General features: G+C 32.2%; 1 protein-coding gene across 1 annotated transcript; it reads left to right on the forward strand.

Annotated features, from left to right (window-relative positions):
• The first annotated feature begins 23,686 nt into the window (after nucleotides 1–23,686).
• LOC114581025 lies at nucleotides 23,687–27,084 on the forward strand. The gene is made up of 4 exons (XM_028700311.1): nucleotides 23,687–24,103; nucleotides 25,464–25,542; nucleotides 26,333–26,841; nucleotides 26,914–27,084. Exons 1-4 carry the CDS (start codon nucleotides 23,687–23,689, stop codon nucleotides 27,082–27,084), a joined length of 1,176 nt encoding a protein of 391 aa, XP_028556144.1.
• The last annotated feature ends 726 nt before the right edge of the window (nucleotides 27,085–27,810 follow it).

Here is a 27,810-nt window from a genome sequence, read left to right on the forward strand (position 1 = left end):
TGTGTGGTCTCCACAACTACAAAAGTTCTCTTGTTAAAAATCCTATAGGATTATCGAACACTAGAATATCCTAGAAAAAATCCTTCAATAGACTTAGGATCAAATTTCCCTAAAGAAGTTTTAACATTTTTATGAATGAATACCTTACATCTATAAACATACAAATGTGATAGATTAGGTGTTATCCCCTTAAGAAGTTCATAGGGTGTCTTGTTCAACATGGATCAAATCTTCACCTATACATAACATATTAAGTTGTACTATCGCTTCAGTCCAAAAATATTTTGAAAAGGAATATTTAGCCAATATTACTCTATGGCTTCTATAAAAGTTCTATTTTTTTCTTTCAACATCCCCATTCTATTAAGGGGTCATAGTGTCTAAAACGTTGTGATCAATTCCTCCCTCTCTACAAAAATCTTCAATTTTTTCATTTTCAAACTCTCCTTTATGATCACTTTGAATTGATAAATTTTACATTCTAGTTTCCTCTAAATCGAAGTAGAAAAATTTACAAATTCATCAAATAATTCACTCTTATGAAATAAATAGTAGACCGAAGTGAATCATAAATAATCATCAATAATTACATACCCAAAAATTTTCCCTCCTGAACTTACAATGCTTATTAGTCAAAAAAGATCCATATGTTTGATTTCTTATGGTTTCCTAGTTCTAAGATCTTTTATTGAATGAAAGGAGAAATTCACATATTTTCCTAATTGACATGTATCATATAGGTGATCCTTAGTGAAGTCCTATATCCAACTCATTCCAAGTAATCATCTTAAGATTTTTCATGCTTGCATGATAAAGTCTTGTATGACATAACCATGATTCATTAGTTTTTATTTTAAGACAAGAAACATTAGAAGATTTAAAAAAGTTTAAATCAAGAATGTATATGTTATTTACCCTATTTCCATACAACACATTAATTCCATTTTGGCTTATAATACAGCTCGTAAGAAAAAAAAATATAAAACTATAACCCTTATCACAAAGCTGACTAATACTCAACAAGTTTTAATTTAAGCCTTCAACCAATAATATATTCTCAATAAAAAAATTATTCTTGTTGCCAATCATATTTCTACTTTCCACTTTCTTAGTGGTTTTGTCTCCCAGTGTCACTTTGCCTTCATTCCTAGTTTCTAGTGATATGAATTGAGTTGTATCTCTAGATATGTGCTTTGAACATCTACTATCCAAGTACCAAATGCTCTCAAGTGGACTTGTGTAAGAACATTTCCATAAAATTATCAAACATTAGACTTGGGAAACTAAATGAATTTGGGTTCACCTCTTGGCAATGATAATCTAGATGCATGTTTAATTTTGTATATTTTATGCAACATAGGTCTTCACTCTAGAATTATTTTACTATGATATGTACAAGTGTGAGAGATATGAACAATCAATCCACATGAAAAATATTTAACACTAGAAAAAGGGTTAACTAATCTATGTGAGTTCTACTATCTTTTATTGGGTTTTAAAATTGTATGCATCTGATCAGGATTGGAAGATTATTCAAGTGTAGGGGGTGTCCTTTTTTCCTTAAAGGCTTTAAGTTTATCTTTTATAAATGAGTTTGCGCTTTTTAGAATGACCTTGTTAACTTTTAACTCATGTACTCTTTGATTTGCTTCATCTATAAACACCTTACATTCATTCTCAAGATTATTATAGAATGTTTTTAATAAAACATGTCTCTTATTTAAATCATCAATTCATCCAATAATATCACGTATTTACTATATATAGATGCGTGATCATTCCTAAGGATTTTATGCTCTTTTGGTAAATTTAGATATTCTATATTCAGTTTAGCATATAGTTTTTTGAATTTCTTATATGCACTATATATTTTCTCAGAAACTTCAAATAACTCATCATATGATAAATCAGATACCTCATCTTGATCCGACTGATCAATTTTGTCTTCTATTGAGCACAAGTTTGTGACTTCCTCTTCTACTTTTATTTCTTAGGAGTCTGAAACTGAGTGAGCCAAAAAAGCTATTTATAATATTTTCTTGCCTTTCCTAACATTAGTTTTCTCCTTAACTTTGTTCTTGCTAGGATTAGGTTTGATATTCAAGCAACTGAATTTAATATGTCCATGCTTCCTGCATTCATAATAGATTACATCATTAGAAATCTTTGCATTCTTATGGAACTTACCCTTATTCCACTGTAGATGCCTCTGTTTCTTTTTTCTTAAGAAACTTCTAAATTGCCTTATCATGAGTGAAATATCTTCTTCATCCTCATGCTATGACTGATCACTTTCTAAGTCATTCACTTTCAGCATGATACTTTTCTCCTTCCATTTGTCACCTGTATCAATCTATCTTTATGTCACTCCTTGCCCATAAGTAATTAGTGATCCAAATGGATTGTCAATAGAATAAATAGTTAGGTCTTTTGACTCAATTATGGCAGTTATCTTTATATAATAAGTTGTAGGTAAAAAACATAGAATTTTATTAACTTTTTTAGAATTCATTAGTTTCCTACCTAAATCATGCAATGAGGTGACTATCTATATAAAATTAGTATATATGTAAGTGATTGATTCATTCAATTTCATACAAAAAGTTCATTATTTTGTAATAGAATATTTTATATAGATTATTTCACATCATTAGTTCCTTTATACGTTATGCAAAGTCTATCCCAAATTTCTTTTCCAATTTTACAGGTTGAAATATGCATGTAAGTCTCAGATTTCAAAGCATAAAAAAACTATGTAAACATTTTACATTTAATTGAGCTATGTATTTTTCTTCGAATGTCTAATCAATGAACATTGCTTAAATCCTAAAGCCATTAACAAGTCTAATGGGATTAGTATAACCTACCAGTACTAAATTCCATATATGACAGTCAAGTGATTGTAGAAAAGTAGACATATGAGTTTCTAAAGATGAAAGGAATGTTATCAAACAACAGTGGTCTAGTGATCGAATATCTTTTAGGAGTGTTATAGTTTCCAAATTTAGCCATAATCGTTATTCAAAAAGTTATATAAACCTTAATTTTTTAAATAGGCACTAATACTAATTAAAAGATTGAGTAGGTTGTTAGACCTAGTTCAACTATCCCAAGACTAACCAAAATGGTTTGAATTGGTAATTTAAAAGTTCTCTTGAATTTTAGAAAATTAATTTAAGATATTTAGTACAATAAAAAATTTTTACAAAAAAATTTTCAACTATAATAATTTTAAGTAAAGAAAATAAAAATACAGTAAAAATAAAAGAATAGAAAAACACCAAATTTTTTAGTGGTTTGGTCAAACTAGACCTACATCCTCTCCCTAAAGACTCCTTCAGATATTGCACTAAATTAAATGTGACTCTCCTTTTTTTCACACAGTAAGGTGGAGAAGCCCTTACAAATTCTCTCTTCCACCAAACCAATGTGGCAGAGTTCCGACATCCTTTCTCACCCACCTAGTGATGGTAGAATACCAACATCTTTTTTCACACTCCTAATTATGGAAGAGTACCAACATCCTTTCTCATGATCGGGTGATGATAGAGTACCGTGATCTTCTTTAAAATTCTTCTCTCAAGAGCCTTCAAGGAAGTAGGGAGAATAAAAATGAATAAATAAGAGATCCTTACCTTTAGGCAACCTTATGAATCCCCTCATAATTTTCTATCAAAAGATCTCTCACTCTTCACTCATAAATCTCTCTCATAAACACTCTCCTCACCCACTCTCAAATGAAATTTGCAGTTAGATATTTAAAGTGTCAGTTTCTAGGAAACTTATATATGAAAGTCAAGAAAAACCATCCAAAAAATAAAAAATTTCAGCTTGAATGTACTCAGGTCTTATAGTATGATCTCGCTTCATATATATGAACTGGCATAATACTGTATAAATAATTAAAAACTGAAAAACTTTGCCCGGTACGATTATGAACAAACTTATTCGTGCACTTTAATTTATCTACACAAACCATAAATATTACAGCACAAACTCAAAATTTTACAATATGATCAGTTTTAAAATAGATGAGAATATTTTGAATGAACTTATACGCACTAATTTTATACTCTGTGAGTCGTCTGTATTAACACTTCTTTGTACTGTACAAATAATTCAAAGAAATGATGGGTTCCTTTGGGTTGAATTAGTACATCCTCATTTTCTACTCTATGATTCATCTGTATGAAACATTATCATACAGTACGAATAGTACAACAATAATTTCCTGGCATGATTAGATTAACTTCATTTTTGAGGAATTACCATGACAAATTGTCTTGTACTATTTAAAAATCATACACTACGATTAGTTTTAAAATATAAAGTTTTGACTCACTACCAAGTGTGTGTTTACATGGTTACCCAATTACAGTCACACTATCTCAGATTAAAAAAAAAATAAAAAAAATTATAGACTTCATTATAAGATATTCTAATCTAATATATCTTGAAGTCTTCGAAAGTTTAGAGTATGATTTCTCTGAAATATTAGTACACCCAAACATCAAAAAGAAATATATCTAATGTATGTTAAGAGAAATAGTAATCATAATAATAATATTTAGTTATCATCAAAAAATCACATGATATAAAACATAATCTTGAAATCTAAGTTGAACCACTAAGTGTAGTGACTCACACCTAATCATATAAGATATGTTTTAAACTAAGATATTGCTGCGAGGGGCTTATACTACCACGAGAAAGTCTCACTGAAAAATTTTGGATAGCATTAGAATGGGCTTACACTTAAATTCTACTTTTATATAGTTGAAGTATAAATAATCAACAAGCACAGAATTATAGCAAATGTCTATTTTTGATGGAGATGCATCCTAAATGAGAGGCAACTTCCAAATGAGAAAATTTATATGATTGAACCATCAAAATCAACAAAGAAAATATATCACAAGGAATTTTACACTATAAAACATAATTTAAAATATTTGGGGATTTTAAAACTTATAACTTTAGTATAAACTTTGGAAGTCTTTAATTTGGACATAGTTTCTTTTAAAAATATTAATACATTCTACCATAATACATCAACATTGAAAAGAAGATCTTTTCATTTATTATAACATTTTAAATAATGTCCACAATAATATATCTTAAGATATAATTCTTTCATAGGTAACCTTGGATGATCTCCTTTATAATAAAATAATTTATAAGATCCTATTTTGTAATTCTCCCTTTGGAGGTACAATGAACTTTTATTGCTTATATAATCTTCTAAGGTAAAACATTTTGGAACTTCTTGGGGACACAAAATTGAAAGAGAAAGTAGAGAGAAAAACCAGAGAGGGAAAGTTTAGGAATTTGGTGAGAATTTTTCAAATTTTCATCTTCCTCGTCATTTGGCGAGTTTTCAGGTAAGCCGATTTGCTCTTCAGTCACCATCTTTGGTGACTGGAAAGTGATTGGATGGTTTAGTCCAATGACTCTCGACAATATTTTGCATATATGCACAAAGGTTTGGGATAGATTTTGTCTATTGGTGATTAGGGAACCATCAGACATCCCAGTTAAAGTATCAAAATAATTTGTTGGAAAAGGAAACTAAGCGATCATTTATGCTGAAGCAAAGACTCCTCGTTCTCCGAGATTCTTAGGACAAATTGATCATGAAGCGTCGTCTTCAACAGGGATGAACCTGATTGTGAATAAATTTGGCAATATGGTGTCAAAACCAGTGGCATCACGGGAAGGAGCCCCTTCAGTCCAGAAGAATAAGGAAAGCTCAACAATTGTTCATTAATTTGCTGGTAAATAAGTTAAGGGTTTGGCTTGCCAAGGAAATGCTGGGTTTAAAGTGAATCCTTGGGCAAAATGACCTCACATTAAAATAAATTTGGCCAAAAATGATTCATTTATGTCAGAATATGGTTTGCCTATGAAGCTGCATGAACCTAATGTAATATTAAACTATGAGAAGCTAAAGTTTTTATTGTAGTTAAGGTTTTGGTCGAAAAATCCCTATTCACCTAATAAGTGCTGAATTGAGGCATCAATGGCTACACATGGGGAAATTCAATATGACTGTGCTTGGTTTAGGATGGATCCTATGTTAGTTTAGTTCATTAGAAGCTATGGAGAATCTTTTATCTAGAGTACCTTGGTTCGTTAACGGACAAATTATTGGATTGGATAAATGGTCCACACATTTTTCTCCTACTTCTTTGAAGGGCCATTCTTTTCCAATTTTGATAAGAATGCCTAATCTTCCTCTGTAATGTTGGGATTAGATCAATGTTTTAAGGATAGTGTCGCTGGTTGGCATGCTTCTTATGATCGATGGAAATATGTTTCAATGGGGAAGATGCAAATTTGCAAGGGTATGTGTTCGTGTGGAATTAGACAAATAATTACCTTTGAGAGTTTGGGTTGAGGGAATAGATAGAAGGTTCTTTCAAACGGTGTAATATGAGAAGGTTTCTTCCTTTTATTATAAATGCGTAAGGGTTGGCCAATTGATCTATGATTTTAAAACCAAGAATGAGGAGGAAAAAAATAGTGGTCAGACTTATGTTCGGGTTAAAACTATTCTAGAAGGCAAAAGCTTGGAGGGAAAGGATATAGTAATAGAAGATTAAGATAACTAAGGACCATGGATCCATCTTAATTATAGAAGGAAGAAAAAAGACCAAGGTGATGCAAAAGAAGCTTGTTTATGTACCTAAAGCTGGTATGGACTGAGAAAGATTTCAAAAATCAAAATTGTGATGCCAAAAATAGAGCTTATGGAGAGGAGGTTGCTGCACAAGAACCAGGTTCTAACAGTTCTGAAATTTTGTATTTCAATCACCTGGAGGAAAAGCATAAAATAATTCTAATTATTCAAGAGGAAGTTAATGGTAAGGTTCAAAAGAAAGAAACTCTACAGCTTTCTAAAAGCAATATGTTTATGTTGCTGGATGAGATTGAGGAGAACGATGTCGATCTCAGAGATGAAAATAAGAAAGGAAATTTTGTTCTAGAAGAAGGAGAGTTGGGAGCAACCAATTGTGAAGAAGAGGCCTTAAATGATTTGGTGATGGCAAAAGCAAATTTTTAGGATGAAAATTCTGAATCAGAGGGAAGAGTTACTATATCTACTTCAAGGAATTCCAAAACCAAGTTATGTAAGGAGATTAAATCTCTGGGTCCTGTATGTTCTTTCATGAGAAGTAGAAAGAATGAAGGCTGGAACAAGAAGAGGATCGGGGGTTCTTTCCCCTTGGTGCTTAAATGAGTTCCATTATGTTTTGGAATTATAGATGGGCAAACAAGAGGGTGGCCTCTCTTTATTTGAAAGAAATTGTTAAAGACTAGGGTGTTTTTTTTATTGGCATAGTTGAAACAAAAATTTCTTCAGCTAAAAAGGAAGAAGTGTGTAAATTTTTGAGAAACAATTGGGATATTTTCATTTACCTGTCTAATGGTCAATCAGGGGGTATTATGATAGTGTGGAGGTCTGGCTTGTCTACTTTCTCAGTTTTGAAGAGTTATTCTCAGTGTGTAGTTGGGGAGTTGAGACATTTGAAGAATAACTTTAATTGGCTGATTTTGACGATTTATGCTGATAGTGATCTATATAAGAGGAGGCGTTCATGGGAGATTTTAGGTTCCCTTTCTAGTTCTAATCCTCCCTCTATCTTAGGGGGAGACTTTAACTGTGTTTTGTCATAAGATGAAAAAAGGGGAGGGAAAAGATGTAAATTTTCCCTTTGACCTCAAGAGATATAAACTTTTATGAATCTTAATGATTATCATGATGTTAGATTTGTCGGACCAAGGTATACTTGATGTAACATTAAAAGTAAAAGTGCAAGAATTCTGGAGAGGCTAGATTGGTGTTTGTTAAACACTAAAGCTGTTCAATTAATTCACCATTCTTCTACTAGGCATTTGACAAGGTTAGCTTCATATTATTGTCCGATCCATTTGAAGCTCTTCAATCCTTTGGAGAAAACTGAGTTATGATGAAGTTTCGAAGACGTCTGGGTTTCCTACCTAGCATCTGCAACAACTATTAAAAGAAACTGGAAGAAATCTGATGCTGCAGACCCTATGGAGAAACTGAATTTGAAGTTTTGTAAGACTTTAAAAGAATCGAATTATCGGAGTAGAGCCAAAATGAAGGACTTGTCAGGTTTAAAAGATAGATTAAACAAAGAAGTGGCTGATCTACAATGGGAGTCAAATGGAAATGGTTTTTCTAAGGTAAAACTACTACTTCTTCAGTCCAAAGTGCATGAGCTGAATGTTACACTTGCTCAGATTAACACTTGGTGGAGGAACAGGGCTAAAGCGAAGTGGTGGAGTGATGGAGATAAAAATTCTAAGTTCTTTCATGCTGTTGCAAATGGCCGAAGGAATTCAAATTTTATTCACCAACTGAAGGATGATCAAGGTATTTCTAAACTCATTTCGGATAAGCAGGTAGCTTTTGTTCCGAGCAGATCTCTGACTGATCATTATCTTTTGGCATTAGAAATTTTTAACAAATTCAGAATTTCAAAGAATAAGAAGGGACTCATGGCAGTAAAGCTTGATATGGCCCAAGCCTTTGACAACATGTACTGGGAGACTTTACGGATTGTTCTCAATTGGTTTGGCTTTCATGAAAAATTTTCTCTCCTAATTTTAGAATGTGTCACTAATGTTCGTTTTTATATTCTTCTCAATGGCAAGAACACTAGGTGGATTGAGGCGAAGAGTGGATTCAGGCAGGGTTGTCCTTTATCGCCTTATATTTTTATTCTTTGCTCTCAGCTCCTCTCTAGTGTTATCAGCCAATGAGGACATCATTTAGGCATTCAAATCTCTCCTAGAGCACCGGTTATTACTCATCTACTCTATGCAGACGATGTCTTATTATTTAGCCAAGCCTCATCTCATAAATTGCGATTTATGATGAATTTAATCAAAGAATACTGTGGTTGGACGGGTCAGAGCATCAACCAGGCTAAGTCACAAATCTTGTTTGGAAAATCTGTTAAACCTGTTATCAAGCGGAGAATTGGCAACATTTTTAACCTCAAAATAGTTGATGAATTTCAGTATTTGGGCACTAGAATTGCTCTTAGGCGATTGGTAAAATAGGACTTCCAATTTGTCATCAATCATGCTCTGGAAAAGTTAAATGCTTGGAGTGTTAAATCTCTCTCTATGGCAAGAAGGATGATTCTAGTTAAGTCTTCTCTTCTCTCTTTATCTACTTTTATCTCTGCTCATTCTCTGATTCCCAAGAAAATTCTACAAGAACTTGATCACATTTGTAGAAGCTTTATTTGGGATCATGATGTGAAGACCAATTGTTTACACTATGTTGCCTGGGATGAGCTCTGCCTTCCTAGAACTCTCGGTGGCCTTGGGTTAATTTCTGCTGTTAAGCAAGTTGGTCCTCTCAGAGCTCGGGTTGTCTGGAGATTCCTACAAAACTCATCATCTTTGCTTCATCAGTGCTTATTTGCCAAATACGTTCCGGATTCCTGGAATGACAAATCGAAGAGTGGCCAGTCTGCAGCTAGAACTATTATCTTAAATGGAACTTCTTTTCTTATGCCTATTGTTAAATGGAGGATTGGCAATGGCATTAGCATTAATGTCATGAATGACATTTGGTCGCTTGACAAGTGTTTCAACAAGTGGCCAACACTTGATGACTGTGACAATCATGAGAATATGAAGCTAAACAATTTTATTCTTGATAATGGCAGTTGAAACTTATTGGAACTTAATCAGTACTATGATAGCAATTTAACCCAACTTATAATCAAAAACTGTAAAATTCATATTGGCACTGAAGACCATATGGAATTGCTTTATCAACATTCTGGGAAATCAATTTCTTCATTGGCCTATGCGGAATCAATCAAATCTATATTCCTACTGATGGGTTTGATTACTTTGCTTGGATCCGAAAATTGCATCTCAACCCGAGAGTTGAGCTCTTTTGGTGGAGGTTGGGTAAGTTTTCCATACCCACTAATGAGTTCTTAATGTATAGAAGAATCGGTAATAATGGCTTGTGTGCTAGAGGGTGCTCTGAAATTGAAAACAGTGCACATATTATGGTTCATTGTAAATATCTCAAAGACATTATTCATATGATGAGAACTTGGGGAATCAACATTCCCACTTTCAGCTCATTGACGGATTGCCTCCATAATCTAAGACGTTTAGCACATAGCAGCCTTGATATTGTCAGGATTTATGGCACCACTGTCTATTACTCTTGGATCTGCAAAAACAAACTTAAACACAGTGGTCAGCTACTCCCAAATTCGGTGACTGCAGCAAATGTGCTCTTTACTGCCACAAAAAGGAATTCAATGCCGGTCAACTGGGATGCCTCTCTCCTTAGGGAGTTTAAAACTATATGGCATCCCCCACCTCCGGATTGGATTAAGATCAACGTGGATGCTTCATTGCTTGATTCAAATTTGGCTAGTATTGGAGTCATTGTTCGAGATTGTTTGGGAAAGCCGCTCCTTGCTTTTGGTAAAAAGTATATACATTGGGACATCAACCAGCTCGAGCTTGAAGCCATCCACTCAATGAAAGATTATGTTGCTGATTAGATGTTTAAATGTAAAAGATTAATAATTGAGGGAGATAACTACAATGTTATCAAGTTCCTTAATGATTCCATGAAGGAACCCAAGCTCAATAGCCGGATTTCCGAGAACATCACATTCCTTTTTGAGTTCAATAAGTTAATTTTTTTACATACTACTAGGGACTGTAACAAGGTGGCCGATCTATGTGCCAACCTTGCTCTATCGGATAATTTTTGTTTTGATTGCTTTTCCAATTCAGATATTCCCTCTTCACTGTTTGACCTGCTGAAGACAGAATATGTGAGTTGCTCTTTATGATTTGTTTGTATTAGTTTGAACTTTTCCTTTTAATGCAAATCTGCACTTATTAAAAAAAAAAAAAAAAAAGAAGGATGATCAAGGTAACATCATTGATTCTCAATCCGAAATAGAAGAGGTTTTACTGAATTTCTTTAATAATAAGTGGAGGAGGGATTGTAAGCTATCTAGATGACCTTATTATCTTTTCAAATTAAGCATGGATGAATCTCATTGTACGGAGGCAGACTTATCTTTCTAGGAAGTAGAATCCGTGCTGAATGAGCTTGGCATTGCATAGGTTGTATTAGGTTATTTCCTTTTTCTTTTTTAATGTAATTTATGCATTCTCTCAAAAAAAAAAAAAAAAAAAGAGCTTGGCATGAACATCTCCCTTGGTATTGATGGGATAACTTACTCTTTCTTAAAGCATTATTGGAAGATCATATGTCAAAATGTATGGATGGCCATTCTATATTTTTTTACACATGGTAAAATGAATTCTAGATGGAAAGAGACGTTGGTGTTTAAGATCCCTAAGGTTAAACATCATATCCTTCCTTCTCATTATCATCCGATCAGTTTGTGTTTGTCTGTTTATAAGATGATTTCTAAAATCCTTTTAAATAGACCTATGAAAGTCATTCATAAAATTATTTTGGAGGAGCAAGTGGCTTTCATAAAAGGAAAAACTTTATCGGACAATATTTTGCTGGTTCATGAATTGTTCAACAAATTTATATTTTCCAAATCTAAAAGAGGGATGGTATAAATTAAATATATATAGAACAAGCCTATGATAATATGACTTGGCCGACCCTTAAGCAAGTTTTGAATTACTTTGGCTTTCCTATTAGATTTTCTAATCTTATTTTGGAATATATTATGGACCCCAAATTCTCAATTATCTATAATGTTAATAAATCGCAGTGGATTGAGGCATGAAGTGGTCTTCGTCAAGGGTGCCTGCTATCTACATATTTATTTATTCTCTACTCTCAATTGTTATCTGATGAATTTTATAGCAAAGGAAAGAAAGTGGGTATTAACGCTGCTTCAAAGGCTCCAAGTATTAATCATTTGATGTATGCTAATGATGACATAATGTTCTCTAAAGCTAGGCTTAACCAGGTAAGGAAAATCAGGAAAATGTTTTTGAACGATCCAATATTATATTCGATAAGATGGTGGGACGGAGAGCTAGAAAGAAAATTTTAAACCTTTTGAAATTCAAAGAGTTAAAGGAGATGAATTATCTTGGGATCAAGAAGGCTTTGAAAATGTTAGTCTTCGGATTTCTTGAACATCCTGGAGAAGATCTCTTACAAGCTTAATGTATGGGGTAACAAGCTCATTTCATTATCAGGGAACCTTGTACTTATTAAATCTATTTTACAATCTATTCCAGTTTTTTTTGTGTCTCATTCCTTGGTACCTATGAGCATTTTAAAGAAAATTGATAAGCTCTATAGAGATTTTATATGGAACAAGCCTGGAAGTGATCATGGTATGCATTATATGTCCTGGTTCAACAATTTGAAAACTAGTTTCGGATGGTGGAAGAGGCTTGCAGCCAGCTGAATTTATTTCAGGACAAATAATAGCCAAATTTGCATGGAGTTTTTTTAATTATTCAGGCTCTTTATTTAATAGATCTATTAAAGCAAAATATTTTAATATCTGGAATGCTAAGTTCAAGAGAAATAGCTCGATTACATGGAAGATTCTCATGAATGGGATGGAATCTCTTAAACCAATGGTGAGGTGGAGGATCAGATCAAGTTCTTCTATTGTCAATATGAAAGGTGTGTGGATCTTAAACAAAATTCTTGATAGATGGCCGAAATTTATTGTTGTTGATGGGGAAGAATTATCGAAGCTACAGGAGTTCATTATTAATGGGCGATGGGAAATAATGAAGCTTCATAGATGGGTTGGACAGAGTTTGGTTAATAACATAACTCAAATTTAGATCATTAACAATTCTAATGATCTGTTAGAGCTTATGATCAAGTTATCTTGCAAATTATTTTGGTTATGGTGACTACAAATTATAAGAAACATCAGGAGAAGGAGTACAGCAAATGGCTTAAAAAGTTACAACTATCTCCTCAGGTAGAATGTTTTTGGTGGCGTGTGTTTAACAATGTCTACCCTACCAACGATTTTTTATTTTATAAAAGGATGGTGAATAACAACTCTTGTCCTAGGTGTTGTTTGGAAATAGAAGACATAAATCATGTGGTAGGAAATTGTAATTTGAAACATATGGTTACAACCAAATTGAATGAATGGGAATTCATTGTTCCAATGGTTTCTTCTTTGTCTGATTACATATTAGAACTTAAATATGTATTAGATGATAATAAATTCATTGCAATTTTATATTCTTCAGTGGTATTCGTTTCTTGGAAAAGTAGGAATCTGCTAAAGCATGGAGATGAGGAATTTGGGTTTGGATTCATTTCATCAAATGCTATCAGCATAGCATCTAATACTCTAAAGTTCAATCTAATTTTGGAAATCTGGGGTGCTAACCATCTTAAATTGAATTGTTCTTATTGGCACCCTCCTCCTCCTGATTGGATTAAAGTAAATATTGACGCAACTCTCTTATATGAAGCAAGTATTGGTGGAGTATTTAGAGATCACAAGGGAAGGTGTCTATCAGCTTTTGGATTGAAATGCACTCATTGGGATATAGGTGCGTTGGAACTTGCTGAATTTCGACACTTGAAGGTGGTTATTAAAGAATGGATGATTGAAGCTATATGCATAATAATAGAGGGTGATAATTTAAATGTCATTAAACATCTTCAAAGTTCTATTAAAAGGGCATATTGGGGTAAAAGCATAGGTGATGTTGAAGACCTATCATTCTTTAAAGATTTTGGTTCTTTTATTTTTTATTTTACTTATAGAAATTGTAATAAGTTGGCTGATTTCTGTGCTAACTTAGCATTAGAAGGTGATTTTTATTGGGAAGATATTTCATGTAATAAGGTTCCTCCTACTTTCATTTCCTTATTAAAGGAGGAGGGTGATAGCGGCTCTATCACCTAGTAGTTTGTATCTAGGATTTTTCTTCTTTTAATGCAATTGGCATTTTCATCAAAAAAAAAAAAAAAAGTAAGACATCTAGGCCTTCATAAAAGTTTTAGGTAAAATTTCCTTGGTATTCTCCTTGTTTTTTTTTTAAGGACTACAAATTGCTTTAAGAGTAGGAAAAAAAACTATTCAAAATTATAAAGGAAATATAGCTAATAGGTAACCCTTTCTTAGCGCAATGAAAGGAAGCCGTATTGAAAGCAAATAATGTATAAGAAAAAAAATATGTGCAACATTGAAATTATAATAATGGAAATAAGATACACTATTCCTCACTTTGAACCAATTGGGGTGGTGGGGACACAAAATATTAAAAAACCAAATAGGTTGGTTAGTATCCCATAATTCTCAATTAGGTAAAAAGTGAAAACTAGTAAGAGTCCTAATATCCATTAATCTAATTTCTTGATACAAATAATAAGAAAAGGTAAAATTCTTGGAACCATGTAGCCATAAAACCACCTTTATCCTCCAATATCCAAAAAAAAATGTAACTTTTCATCAAAGAAAACAACCTGACCAAGAAGATAGTTCCCCGTAACATGCCATTACCACTTATCAAATATAAGACTTCGGCAGCCCCTAAGAGCTTAAGCTCCATTCTTAGTAAAGAAGCATTCACCTTAATAGATAAGAACTTGTTTAAATAACCATATTAAAAAAATAACATAAATCTCTATCTTTTTCCATCCTTCCACAACCAATCACTACACATCACAAAACAAAATAGCGACAACCATTACCATAGATGGCACCAGATCCCACTTCAGATCAACATCAAACAATCTATGAAGGTCCAAACTATCATCCATAGACACTCCAATCAAAGGTAGCCAAATGATTGTATAAACGATAGCATAAGAAAACAAATCAGCAAGAAATAAAACCTCTACTCCCTTAAAGGTAGAAGAAATCACCATGGCAACATCTCCTACAGGAACAATGGAAGCCTCCAAAAAATTCCATCTTTCAACAAACAATCGTTGAACATCAAAGAAAAAAACCATAACAACCATTACCTTATATGGGACGGGATCCCACTTCAGAACATTAGCCACACATATAGCAATGCCCATACTATATTCCATAGAGGATCCAATCAATGGTAGAAAAAAAACTACAGTAAAGGCGACATCCAAAGAAGACACCATAGGAATATTTGCTAGGATCATAATTGTAGATCCTCCATGATTATTCAAGAAACATAGCATGATGTGAGAAAAAACTTTTATCCAACAATCGACATAGTAGCCATAAAAAAACTATATTTGCATCAATTACATCTCATATAATCTTCCACCATAACTACTCCAGTTTTAATAAGAACACTCTGATATAAGCTAGATTAAAGAAGACTTCCATAAAAAAGAATCTTGAAATTCAATCTTCAATTGAAATAGAGGAAACCTCAAAATAAGATAGAGGTCTGTATTTAAAAGCCAAAAATCCTTAAAACCTTCATAGAAAATTAATCTAAACAAAACTATCTACATTTCAAAGAGATAAATCAACCAAAAAAAAATTCTTGAACACTAAAAATTCCCCCTGAAGAGCATATCCTTTTCAAAACTTGATGCCAAAAAATCTTCAAACCAAAAAAACAAATCCATGAAATTATTACCACACAACCATAAAAGTAAAATTTGGAGGATATCTGCAACAGAAGCCACCATCAGCCAAACTTGGCTAACGGTCAAACACCGCCAAAATAGCCACCATACAAGAACCTGCAAGAAAGAAATTTGAAATATCACCTCCACTCCATTTAGTTTGTTCACACCATTCAATCAGAACAACCAAATTGAATGCCTTCCTAATAGAAAATATAGACCAAGAAACTCCATCAGCCACACCGGACTGACAGAGAAACATCGATAGCCAAATAGACTCCAAAATTGCCTTCCTTTAGAATAGCCTTCAGAAAAAACTTCAGAATCACCATCCTTCACAAAAAGATTGAGAATATGATTATTATTCTCCTTGGTTAGATGATATAAATTTTCTAAGATATGCTAATAGACCTTAAAAAGATGTTAATTGTGTAAATTTTAGGCGGTGTCAGTTTTATTATTTCTTTAATATTATTCATATTTATTTTGATTCCATGATGTCAAACTAGAAAAAAAATTCCTGAAGTAATGCCAAAAACATAGTTTAAAGGGTTAATTTTTATGTTAAGTTGATGCAAACTCTATAAAATAAAATATATATCATATAAATGATTATCTTTTTCGATACTCTTAATGACTAGTTTATCGACATAACATTCCACCTTATGGTGGATAAGTTTGTCATAAAAAAATTTTCAATGCCTACTAGTAAGTTGATCCAACATTTTTACATAAACTTCGTAACATTATAGTAGTATACTCCTATAAGTGTTATCCAGAATATGTGACCGTAAAAGATTTATATTGCATGCGAAGAAACATTATCAACCATCAGTTTTGGTATAGGAAGCAAAAATGCATCTTTAGGATTAGCTTCATTTAGATCTATAGATTTGATGCAAACACAAATCTGACCTTTTTTTTTTTTTTTTTTTTTGACAAGAATAAGGCTAGCTAACTGAGTTGGATTTTTCTCCTCCCTAATGAAGCCATCATCGATTAACTTTTTAACATCAAATATTATGTATTGTTTAATATAGAGTTGCATTTGACAAGATGCTTATTTGAATTTAACTATTTTTGGTTCAATTTCTATATCTGGAATTAATCTAACCATTTCTTCATAACTCAAAGAAATCAGTCATTTAATTCTTTTAATAATTTAATTATTTTATTCACCTCATCCTCATTTAATAAAGAACTTATGAAGATCAGAAAAGGGAATTCTTCACTATCCAAATTTATTTCTTTTAGATCATCAATTATAAATATAATCTCATATGCAAGTTTTAGAGGTACATCCTTAACTAAAGAGTTACTTAGATCGCCTAATGTTTCTAAATAGGGTTTGTTAAAAGCTTTAACTTTTCTTAAAAGAAAGTATTAGACTCAAGATTATTTAATATGACTAAGAAATATATCATCATATAATGAACATTATGCAGAGAATTTGAAGCCTTGTAATGATGCAGATTTATGGTATTTTGTATTCAGTAGTTGTTTAAATGGGAGTTTAAATGGCAAACGTCTTTACACAATTCAAGAACTAGCTAAATGGGAGCTCTTTTATTTTATCTAGAAATGGATCATTGAGGGCTATATCAGTTTCAATAGTTTTGCTAGGAAAAGGTACAAAGATAAAGGCTTTGGTATCTAGATTTAAAGAAAGATAGATGTTCACCTCTAACATTTTCACATTATTCTAGGATGGTGGAGTTAAGGTAATATTTTTTACATACTTCTTTAAGTCTCCATAGTTGATGGGGGCAAGGGTTTTATTTATGAGTTATAGATTATATTTGCTTGCTGGAATATGCTTAGATTTCCTTTGTTATAAAAATAATTAAAATCAACTAAAATTCATAAGTATACATGTCAATTAAGTAAAATAGTGATAGATAAGAGTGTCAAATCAATGAGGAAGTATTCCACAAAATTGTAATTAAATTACTATGGCTTAATTCAATGCATAATTTATCCAACTAAAAGTAAAAAAGTGGTATTTTTTAGTTTTTATAAGAAAAAAATTTAAAGAAGAAATTAATACTTATGTAGAAAAACTATTTTGGGCTAATGAAAGAAAATAATTTTATTTTCCTAAGGTGGCTCTTAATTTTAGATGTGGATCAGAGTATATGCATTTCTAGATCTCTGTTAAATTTGTAGGGGTGAAAAGAAAGGTTCATGGCCTTCCTAAAACTAAAATACCTCTATAGAACCTATAATGTTAAACATCTTATGTTTTGGCATGCCAGTATTATATTTTAATATTCCTAATTATTCTAGTATTCCTTTATCGAGGCAATACATCACACTAGATACTAACTACACTCTACAATTATATGCATTAAATAAAGAAATGGAGATATTAAAAACATCTTTATAATCATTCAAGGTATAAGATTCTACATTTGTATTTATTGTGCTTTAACAGTATTTGAACAAAACTAGAGAATTAGACATACCAGAAAGATATATAAAGCAAATTCTTTTCTATTTCATTCATTAAAAAATGGGATATAAGAGAAGTAGTAAGGAATTTATCACTTAAATCGATCAATTGATCATATCTACACTCCTTCGTCTAACAAAAAATATGCATACATAAGATAGGATACGATCTCAAGGTAAAAGTATCTTACACTTCCCTAGCCTCCCTTAGACTTTGTATAAGAGGACACTAAGGAAATACACTATGAATTATAAGTTTTTATTACAGTGATTGAACTCCCTTAATTAAAACTATCTATATTAAGTGCAAGAATAGGCTCTGATGCTGTGATACTTGTAAGATGGCACCATGGCATTTAATTAATAAACAAGTACCTCATCATTATCTGGTTTGCTCCACTATGGTGCTGGTTGACCTATCATAGTTAATGGATAGGTTCTATGATAAGTGTAAATTATTTACTGCTTTAGTTATTTAAAATTCAATAAAATGTACTATTTTAGTTATGTTTGTACAATAATTTTACATGAAAGAGAAAATAATAGATCAATGCTTAAGCACTAATTTTAACATAGTAATGCTGACCTTCACTATTTATGAACACCATGGTGTCATAAATGTCAACATTGTAGTGCATCATTACACAGTTGTGCCCAAAATAAGAACTGCACCATTGGGTTTCTTAGGAAAACTTATGGAGGAGCACCAACATCTCAAATGTCATAGCATTATATTATCATTTTAAGCACTGCAATGCTCATTTTTAATGACACTACATTGAAGCAGTTATAACTTCTAAGAGACACTAATTTACCAAAAAGATTTACACATTATGGCAGTGACCATGCCACATCATCCAACATCATAGTGAAGCCAACATTATAGCATCGAGGTGCTAGTTAGCTTTTTACTGTCATAGTGTATTCTTATCCAGTGCTGCGACACTTGAGTTTGATCCAATACTTATTATAAATAGCTTTTTGATCTATTATTTTGAGAGTGGAGTCACTTAAATGTAAATTTTAATTTGTTTTAGTATGTTTCATTAGTACCCTTTTAGAGTGAAGTCTAAGGGAGGATTGGAAAGTGTAAGATACATTCTCTATGATATCTAATCTATAATTTTATAAGAAACTCTATAAGTGGTAGAAGAAACTATGTAAAAAGGATCTTTTGGTCCTTCATGGTGATAAATTTTGTACTACTCTTATACTTTGTTCTTCTATAAAAAATAAATATGAGTTTACTTATCATTTATTCCATGTCTGGATAATTCTATTATTTTTGGTTAATGACATAAAGATTATATTAAATATTAATGTATAGTCTAGTACTACATCGAAAGTATTGATATTTTTACTTTCTCTCATTCATCACTTAAAGTATATAAATATCATGTGTATAGTTAAAACCTAGTGTGATATATAGCATCGATGGAGGAATGATGGAAAAATTAGGAATATTTAAATGTAACATTTGCATACCTATACATTGGATATCTGAATATTCTAGATTCTATGGAGATAGTAAAACTATAGGAAGACTAGAAATCTTTTTTTCACCATCACAAGCTTGATAAAGATCTATTGATGCACATGCTATGATCCACATCTACAATTAAGAGTTTCATCATAAACATTATGTAATTTACATGTATCAGTCTAAAACACTTTTTTAAAATAGTATCACCTATGTTTATTTGTATTTTCATTTAGTGGTAGGAAATTCAAAATCTCAATTTTTATTTCAGTATGATAAATTCATGCAATTAGAGTAAGTAGAAGTAGTTTGGTTAAAATTTAGTAGAACACTTCCCATAGGTTTCACACTATACTCTATCACTTTATTACTGATTCAGTATTTATACTTGCATAAATTAATGGGCTATAATAAATTTTACATCAAAGAAAATATAAGAATTTTTTAAATTTAGTGATTTTATATTTGCACACCATTAAACTCTGACCACCCTGCATAAAGTTTTTAGCACCATTGACAGGAAGTAATGTGTGAATTGCAATTTAATCTATTGATTTGAAACATGTACATATTTAGACCTAATTGTATCATGTATCTTTGTTCTACATGCTTAAAATAATTTAAAAAAATTTATTTTGATTGTTTCATTTTTGTTTTTTAGATAATGTATCATTTTTATATTCTTGGTAATTCTAGTAACGAGCCATTATTATGTGATCCAAAAATATTAAAAACCATTACAAAAATTTGGAAAATTAAAAAATGAAAAAAATAGCTAACTCAGTACAAGACCATGATCTTGCTAGACAACTTAAGGAGAATATGAAAAGACATACTATCTAGGCTAATTATTTTGAATTAAAACTAGCTATAATCCGAATGGTTCAAAATTTTTAGCTTGAGGGAACCTCTATTGAAGATCCCAACTTAAAATTTTCTAGTATCTTAAAAATCTATTCGACTTTTAAGTATAATGATGTCAGTGATGATGCTATTAGACTTAGTTTGTTCCATTTTTTTTTTAAGAGATAAGGCTAAATATGGTTGAATTCATTATCCCTAGGCTCTATAAACATTTAAAATGAGTTTCCATACAATTTTCAGCTCCGTATTTTGCCCAGTATGAAAGATAATAAATTTATGGAAGTTGAGTAAGAAATCTTCTTCCTCTAATAATAATTTAAGTCAATTTCTACTGAGTTTAATGGAAGGTTCGCTAACTTGCTAGATTATTTGAAACTTATTTCTGGGAGCGATGTCTAAAACCCTAGTCTTTCTTTCATGCAAACTATAGTGAATTTGGGTTGGGAACACTTTTATGAGGAGCCCTCTCCTACCATTGTCAATATTGTGATGGCATTTTTTGCTAATGCAAAAGAGGCTATTGACAATTAAATCTAAGATAGAGAAAAGTTGGTACTTTTAATTTTTTATTTCTCTTTACAATCTTTATAGAATTACATATTTTGAGTTTGATGAGTATACTACATTCTTTGGAACTATAATAAACCCTGAAGATATTTTAAGAGTTTTGTGTTGCCCAAATAGTAATGCTAGTTGGAAGAAGATGGAGAATAAGATCATTAAATTACCTACCATATTTCTTACTCAAACTTGTAAGGATTAACACTATTTCATCTCTACCCATCTTTATACCAATGGAAATTTTAATGAACTAACTCATGAGCGTGCCACTCTTAATTATGCCATTAAGGTAGGTTATGCTATTGATGTAGGAAAACTTATATATGTACTTCTAATTTCAATAATGATCTTATGTGGATGTTCAAGAGTAGTCCATTTATGGAGCACTCAAATCAGCATCAGTTTCCTTTAGCCCCTATTTATAATCCCTTTGTTTGGCAACCTAATGAAAACGACCATGACGATGATGATGATGATGAAAATATGGAGGATGAACTTAACTCTAAAAGTTTGGGATCATTGTATTTCTTTTGTATTGCATGGCCTGAGAGAGAGAGAGAGAGAGAGAGTTTATATCTGCTACTTTTTATTTGTAGAATATTTTTATTTATTTTCTTTTACATTTATTCACTTTGGAGGACATCCCATGTGTTCTTATAATGTTTAGTGATGGGCATGAGAGCCATAATGATTAAGATCAAGGGAGTGGTGCCAAAGTCACTAGTAATATCTTATAGCTTTCTTTATCATTCATGAATATGCATACTTTCTCTTATATCATTTTTCAATTAATATTAGTTCACTTTGTTTATTTTATGTTATTTACATCCAATAAATTTTCTTATGTTTAAATTGTCATATATTTTTCTCTATAGTTATTCTACTTGATTACCTATCTACCTAAATTAAAATTTTGATAAAAAAATTATACAAAGTTAAGATATTAATAAAACCCTAGGTTATAGTTTAATTAAACATTTCATAATAATTTATAATTTAAAAACTTAACAATTAACTAATCCAGATCTTTTAGGGCGCGTTTGGGACGGGTGTTTTGCTGCTGTGCTTTACCGAACACAATGCGGAGGTCTTTTGGGATGGACCAATGGTGCTCCGTTCTCGACAATTTCACGTCCCGCGGTTGCTTCTCACATCCGTGAAAAGCCTTCTGTGGTTCGCTTGCTTCCCGCTATTCATAGATATGCTAAATACGATAATGCCCTTACTGCCTCACAAATTTCCTCTATACCAGGCGAATCCTCCTCCGCTTCCGTCTCCGCCACCCTCGACAAGTTCCTGTTTGTCGGATAGGGAGTTAAGCAAGGGAGTTTGCTCACTGTGATCGGCGAAGGTTTTCTTACGGCGAAGGTTTGCTTAGGCACTCGTCTCCGCCACCCTCGATGCTTGTTGAATCAGAAGTTTAGCAAAATGAGAGTTCGCTCACTGTGACCCGATTGGAACAAACGATAGAAGATCTTGCAGTGAAGGTAGTCTTTCTTCCTTCCTTAAAGTATCATACCTGAAGCCCTAGGCGGTCGTCTCTGTCTCGGATCTCGATCTTGATAGAGTTGCTGGGAAGAATCAAGAAACCGTGGATATACGGTGATTACAAAGCTTAAGCTAAGAGAACTAAAGGTGCGAAAGCTTCTACATTTATCTCTGTATAACTTCGTGCTTGGTTTCATGGGTGGATCGGGTTATTCGGGATTCAATAGAATAAAACTGAAGGATTTGATGCTTTTCCTTATTTGTTCAATTCCAAAACTAGTATTTTTTATTTTCGATAGCGCATTCCCAATTGTATTGTGCCCTTTTTGCCATTTTCTTATATCTTCCCGCTGTCTCTAATATTAGCATATTCAATTTTTTTTCAGTGGATTCCTTGATAAATGTGCTGCCTTTGTCTGAATATTTCTTTGTGGAGATGATCGCATATAGTTTTGATTCTATCATTGCACCTGACATGTGATATTCTTCTTTTTAGCTTTTTTTGGTGAGATCGCCATCTTTTTTACATTTAGATTTTGTTTAGATCTGTTTGTTCTATAGGAAGAGTCTTAATATTAATGTAGTGGTTGAAAGGTTTTTTTTTGCCCAAGATATTGTTAAGATCTGGTTGAAAACGTAGGATATGAGAATTTTTTGCAGCATGACATTTTGAATTGCCCTCATCTGCAGGGTGATTGTGATCGATTGGATTTTCTCCGTGATTTTGGAGGAAATTAGCCTAAATTTCAAAATAAAAGCTTCCACTTACAGCGATTAAAAAATTCAATGGGTAAACCAAAGGATGGCGGGCCTTCCGCAACATGGGAGAAAGATGTGAAAATTATATTTTGTGATTTATGTCTAAGAGAGATTAAACTCGGCAATCGACCAACTACACACTTCAATAAAGACGGTTGGACAAATTTAATTAAGAATTTTTTTTAAAAAATCGGAAGAGAGTATGATAAAGTTCAGTTAAAAAATAAATGGGATCAGTTAAAAAAAGATTGGAAATTATGGAAAGAATTGAAGCGTGGATCCACTAGACTTGGTTGGAATCCTAGGAAGAAAACCATTGACGCACCTGATGAATGGTGGAAAGAAAAATTAGAGGTAAATAATAATTTTATACGTTTCATATATTAGTCTAATTCAACCTTCATGTTAGGTCTTCTAATTCCATAAATTGAATATTTCTGTCTAGGTAGTGCCAAATGCAAAAAAAGTTTAGATACAGTGGCATTGATCCTGAGCTTTAAGATAAGCTAGATCTTATGTTCCAAGGTGTTGTTGCTACCGGAGATCATGCTTGGACTCCAAATCAAGGACTTAACCATGACAATGATACTGAAGATTCTGAACACATTGATATGGGTTCTGAGTCTTTTGAAGATCCTTCACAAAATCTTGAAAGCATCAATGATTGTAGCCAATTGAAACGTCCTTCATCTACAACGTCAACAAGTAGAAGGAAAAGAAAATTTGGTTCAACATTTCTAAGAAGCCAAATAACTCAGCTTGTAAATTCTTGCACAAATATTACCTCTGGAATTAGTGCATCAAAGTCAGTAACTGATACTCCATCCCTTTCTACTGCCATTAAAGTTCTTGAAGAAACAACTAAAGCATTTGAAGATATGCCACTGTATTTGTTTAGTACAAAGCTTCTTGAGGATCCAACAAAGCGAGAAGTTTTTATGTCAATTTGTCTTGATCGAAGAGTTAATTATCTTCGATATTGCTACGGAAATCATGATACAACATCATAGTTTCCTGAATATTTATGTTTTTCTTTAAAAACATTAGTTTAGTAAATGTGTTTTATACATTACTTTTGTATTTTGATTGTGTTGTTCTGAACAGTTTATAATATTTTTTTTACTACAACAATTGAAAGATCTTACGTTTATCTTACGTGTATCTTATGTTTTTTAAATTGCAATGTCTTTCTTTTGTTAAAAATGAAATTGAGGACCTTCAGAGAACATTAAATGCTTTGGATATATAGTTTTACGATTTGATGCCATATTTTAGTAAATGTGTTTTATACAGGAATAACCTGCATTATGACTATTGTGAGTAATCTTGTGAGCAAGAGAGACTTTCTACAAATTATATAGCAGGCCCCAAATTGTAGATTTGCTAAACCTATAGAGCAAAATGTTTTTGCAGCAACTTTCTTTTTTGTTTGTAAAACTAGATCTATTTTCTGATACTATATCTTTTTAGGAAGTGATCTAATCACTTGGAGTAGCAGAAAACAAAGTCTTGCGATTAGAACTAGAGTTGAAGCTGAATTTTGATCTATAGTACATGAATTTTGTGTAGTACTATGGATTAAAAGACTTCTGAAGAAATTGAAGTTTTGTACAGCATGACGCAAAATCAATTCAATTTTTTTTAGTGCACAGTAAGATAGAGAAGAATGGCTTGATTTGGTTTGTAATAAAATGAAGATGACATTGCAGAGTTTAGTGGTTCATCCTTGGCGCAGAACGAGAATTTTGATAACCTTGGCTCTGATAAAGTTGAACAAAATTAGTCTCCTGAAATTGTTGTTGAGTGTGTAATTAATGTTTTGCTATGTTTTTATAAAGCAAATGGTGTTGGTAGAAAGTTAAAAAAACATTAACTTTTCAGGTTACATTTTCAAGTGCTGAGTCAAACTGGTTAATGAAGTAAGGAAAAATTAGTCTTTGAAAAATAATATTAATTTTGTATACTGGTTAATGTGTTGTATACATTAATTTTGTATTTTGATTGTGTTGTTCTGAACAATTTGTAATATTTTTTTACTACAACAATTAAAAAATCTTCCGTTTATCTTATGGTTTTGAAATAGCAATGTCTTTCTTTTGTTATAAATGAAGATGAGGACCTTCGATCTATTGTATGAATTCTTGTCATCAAAGTTGTATTTTATTTGGTATAACTGAGTTGGTTCTATCATGTATGAAAAAAAATAAATAAATATACTAAACTCAGGAAATTGCTTACCTTCTTGAAGGCTTATCCTGACATTACCCCTTTCGAAGGTTTGGCTAATGGCAGCATGGAATATCATATCCAGCTGATGTTGGCCAGCTCATTAGGAATATCAAGGCGCCCAAAAGTTTGAATATCATGAGTGGTAATGGTTGACTTTTTGTTATAGCAGCCAAGGCGAGAGCTCTCCTATGGAAGCTTTTCAGAAATTACATTGATGAAATGGTTCATTATGCTCATTGCATTGTTTGAGAACCAGGGGAACTAATTCCGGGAAGTTGAATTATATTATACTTGGAAGTTAATCTATGGTTGATTGTGCACGAATAATTTATCTTGCACAGTTGGGGGAAGAACTCTAAAGTTTTAGTTATTTGACATTGAATTGGGATGACGAAGAGTAGATTTATATTATTGTAATTGAGTAAATGAATGACTGAAACCTGTATGGATCTCCAATCATGAAATTCATCTTAATTTTTTTTATTTTGTCATTTTTTGTAGCCGACCCCATGTAGTGGGATAAAGGCTTGTTGTTGTTGTTGTTGTTGTTGTCATTGTTTGTTAAATCCTTTATCAAGGCAGAAATATCATATCCAGCTGGAAGTCCAGCAATATTTTACTGCATCAACTGCCTTACTGAAAAAGCTCTTCATCTTTGCAAAGAATATATTAATGAAGATGCAGATGTGTGGAGAACTTTGCTTATTCACTTTTTTGGTTGCCGATTTTAAATTTCTGTATGCATGCTCAAGCTTTCCATATAATGCACGTACTTGACTGATTTATTTAGTACTGGTCTTTTCGTGAAAAGCAAGATTGTTTGCTATCTTTTATTTGATATTTTTCTCTAATATATAGAACAAGTTCCGTAGGGCAGCATAATACTTGTTTATAGAAATAATCTATTAATACTTATTACTATCTATATGCAGGATTGGAATGTAACGAGAATTTAATTGAGTCAGCCGATATTGCAAATATTAAAAAGATTATACTTACAGCAATATGTGTTATATATGAGTATTATGAAACATATATTTGCAAGACACCGTGTTTGACATCGTCATCTAGAGGAGACAAATGGATTGGAGAGCTACTACATGGTCATCCAATGAGATTTCATAATATGTTTCATATGTCTCAAACAATTTTTTTAGATCTATTGTATGAATTGGAATGTGTTCATCATCTCCATGGATCATCAAGGACAATAAGCAGAGAAGTACTTGCGATGTCTTTATATATTTTATCGCATAATGAATCAATAAGATCCACATGTGAGCGGTTTCAACACTCTTCTGAGACAATCAGTATGTATTTCTCTATTGGATTGGAGGCTTTGGTGAAATTTTCATGTTCTGTGATCAAGCCTATCGATCCTCAATTTGGTGATATCCCAAGGAATATTTTGTATGATCATCGATATATGCCATATTTCAAGGTAATTTTTTTAAATATCATATTATAAGAATGTTTAAATGAATATAATATCTAATCATCGCTTCTTAAATAGGACTGTATTGGAGCAATCGATGGAACACATGTGGATGCTCGTGTTTCGAATGCTGAGAAAGCTGCTTATATAGGAAGATGTGGGTCAACGACGCAAAATGTTATGGCTGTATGCGACTTCAACATGTGCTTCACTTTTATCATGGCAGGTTGCAACAGAATCTGCACCTGATTATTTCTCAAAATTATATGCTTCCCAGGCGATTTCCCTCAGCATTTTGAACCGTTTATCTAATGTTTTAAAACTTGCTTGTGGACTGATTACACCACAAATCCCAGCTTTATATATTAGAATAATACTGCCACTGATTTCAGGACCATGAAGTTTTCCTGTAAGCAATAACTGAAGAGGCATGAAGAGAGACTTTCCCTGCATAAAAAAATCCAAACATGAGAGTTTTAGCGTAGATAGACTCACTCAAGGAAATTGATTAAGGTTGCTTATACGTCTCGGTGAGAGAACAATAATGCTCAACATGGCGGGGAATTAATTATTTCTAACAATTTAGCTTCCCTGAAAGTAGTATTAGACTATCTTGTTTTGTTTTGTTTACTTTAATCAAACATCTTTACATTCAGCCTGAACTGAAAACTTCTTTAATGAAGCATAAGCATGTGTTTTCGAAGAAATAAAAACTTGTAATACATCCTTCCAGGCCAAAGTTATGGCTTTGGCCGATTATAAATTTCTAGTAATTAAGGGTCTGTTTGGTATGATAAAAGTAAGTAAAAAGTAAAATTTTGATGAAATTCAAATTCACATCGGTATTTATTTTTTTGGTATTCAAAACTCCATCATTTTCAAAAAATTATAAATTCAAATTCTCTTAATATGCCCACCATCCTCATTGCCAGCTTCGAGTTCGACAAAAGCATATGGAAACATAACAAATTAATT

The sequence above is a fragment of the Dendrobium catenatum genome, unplaced genomic scaffold, assembly GCF_001605985.2.
Source record: "Dendrobium catenatum unplaced genomic scaffold, ASM160598v2 fragScaff_scaffold_1482, whole genome shotgun sequence".
NCBI classification, from domain to species: domain Eukaryota; kingdom Viridiplantae; phylum Streptophyta; class Magnoliopsida; order Asparagales; family Orchidaceae; genus Dendrobium; species Dendrobium catenatum.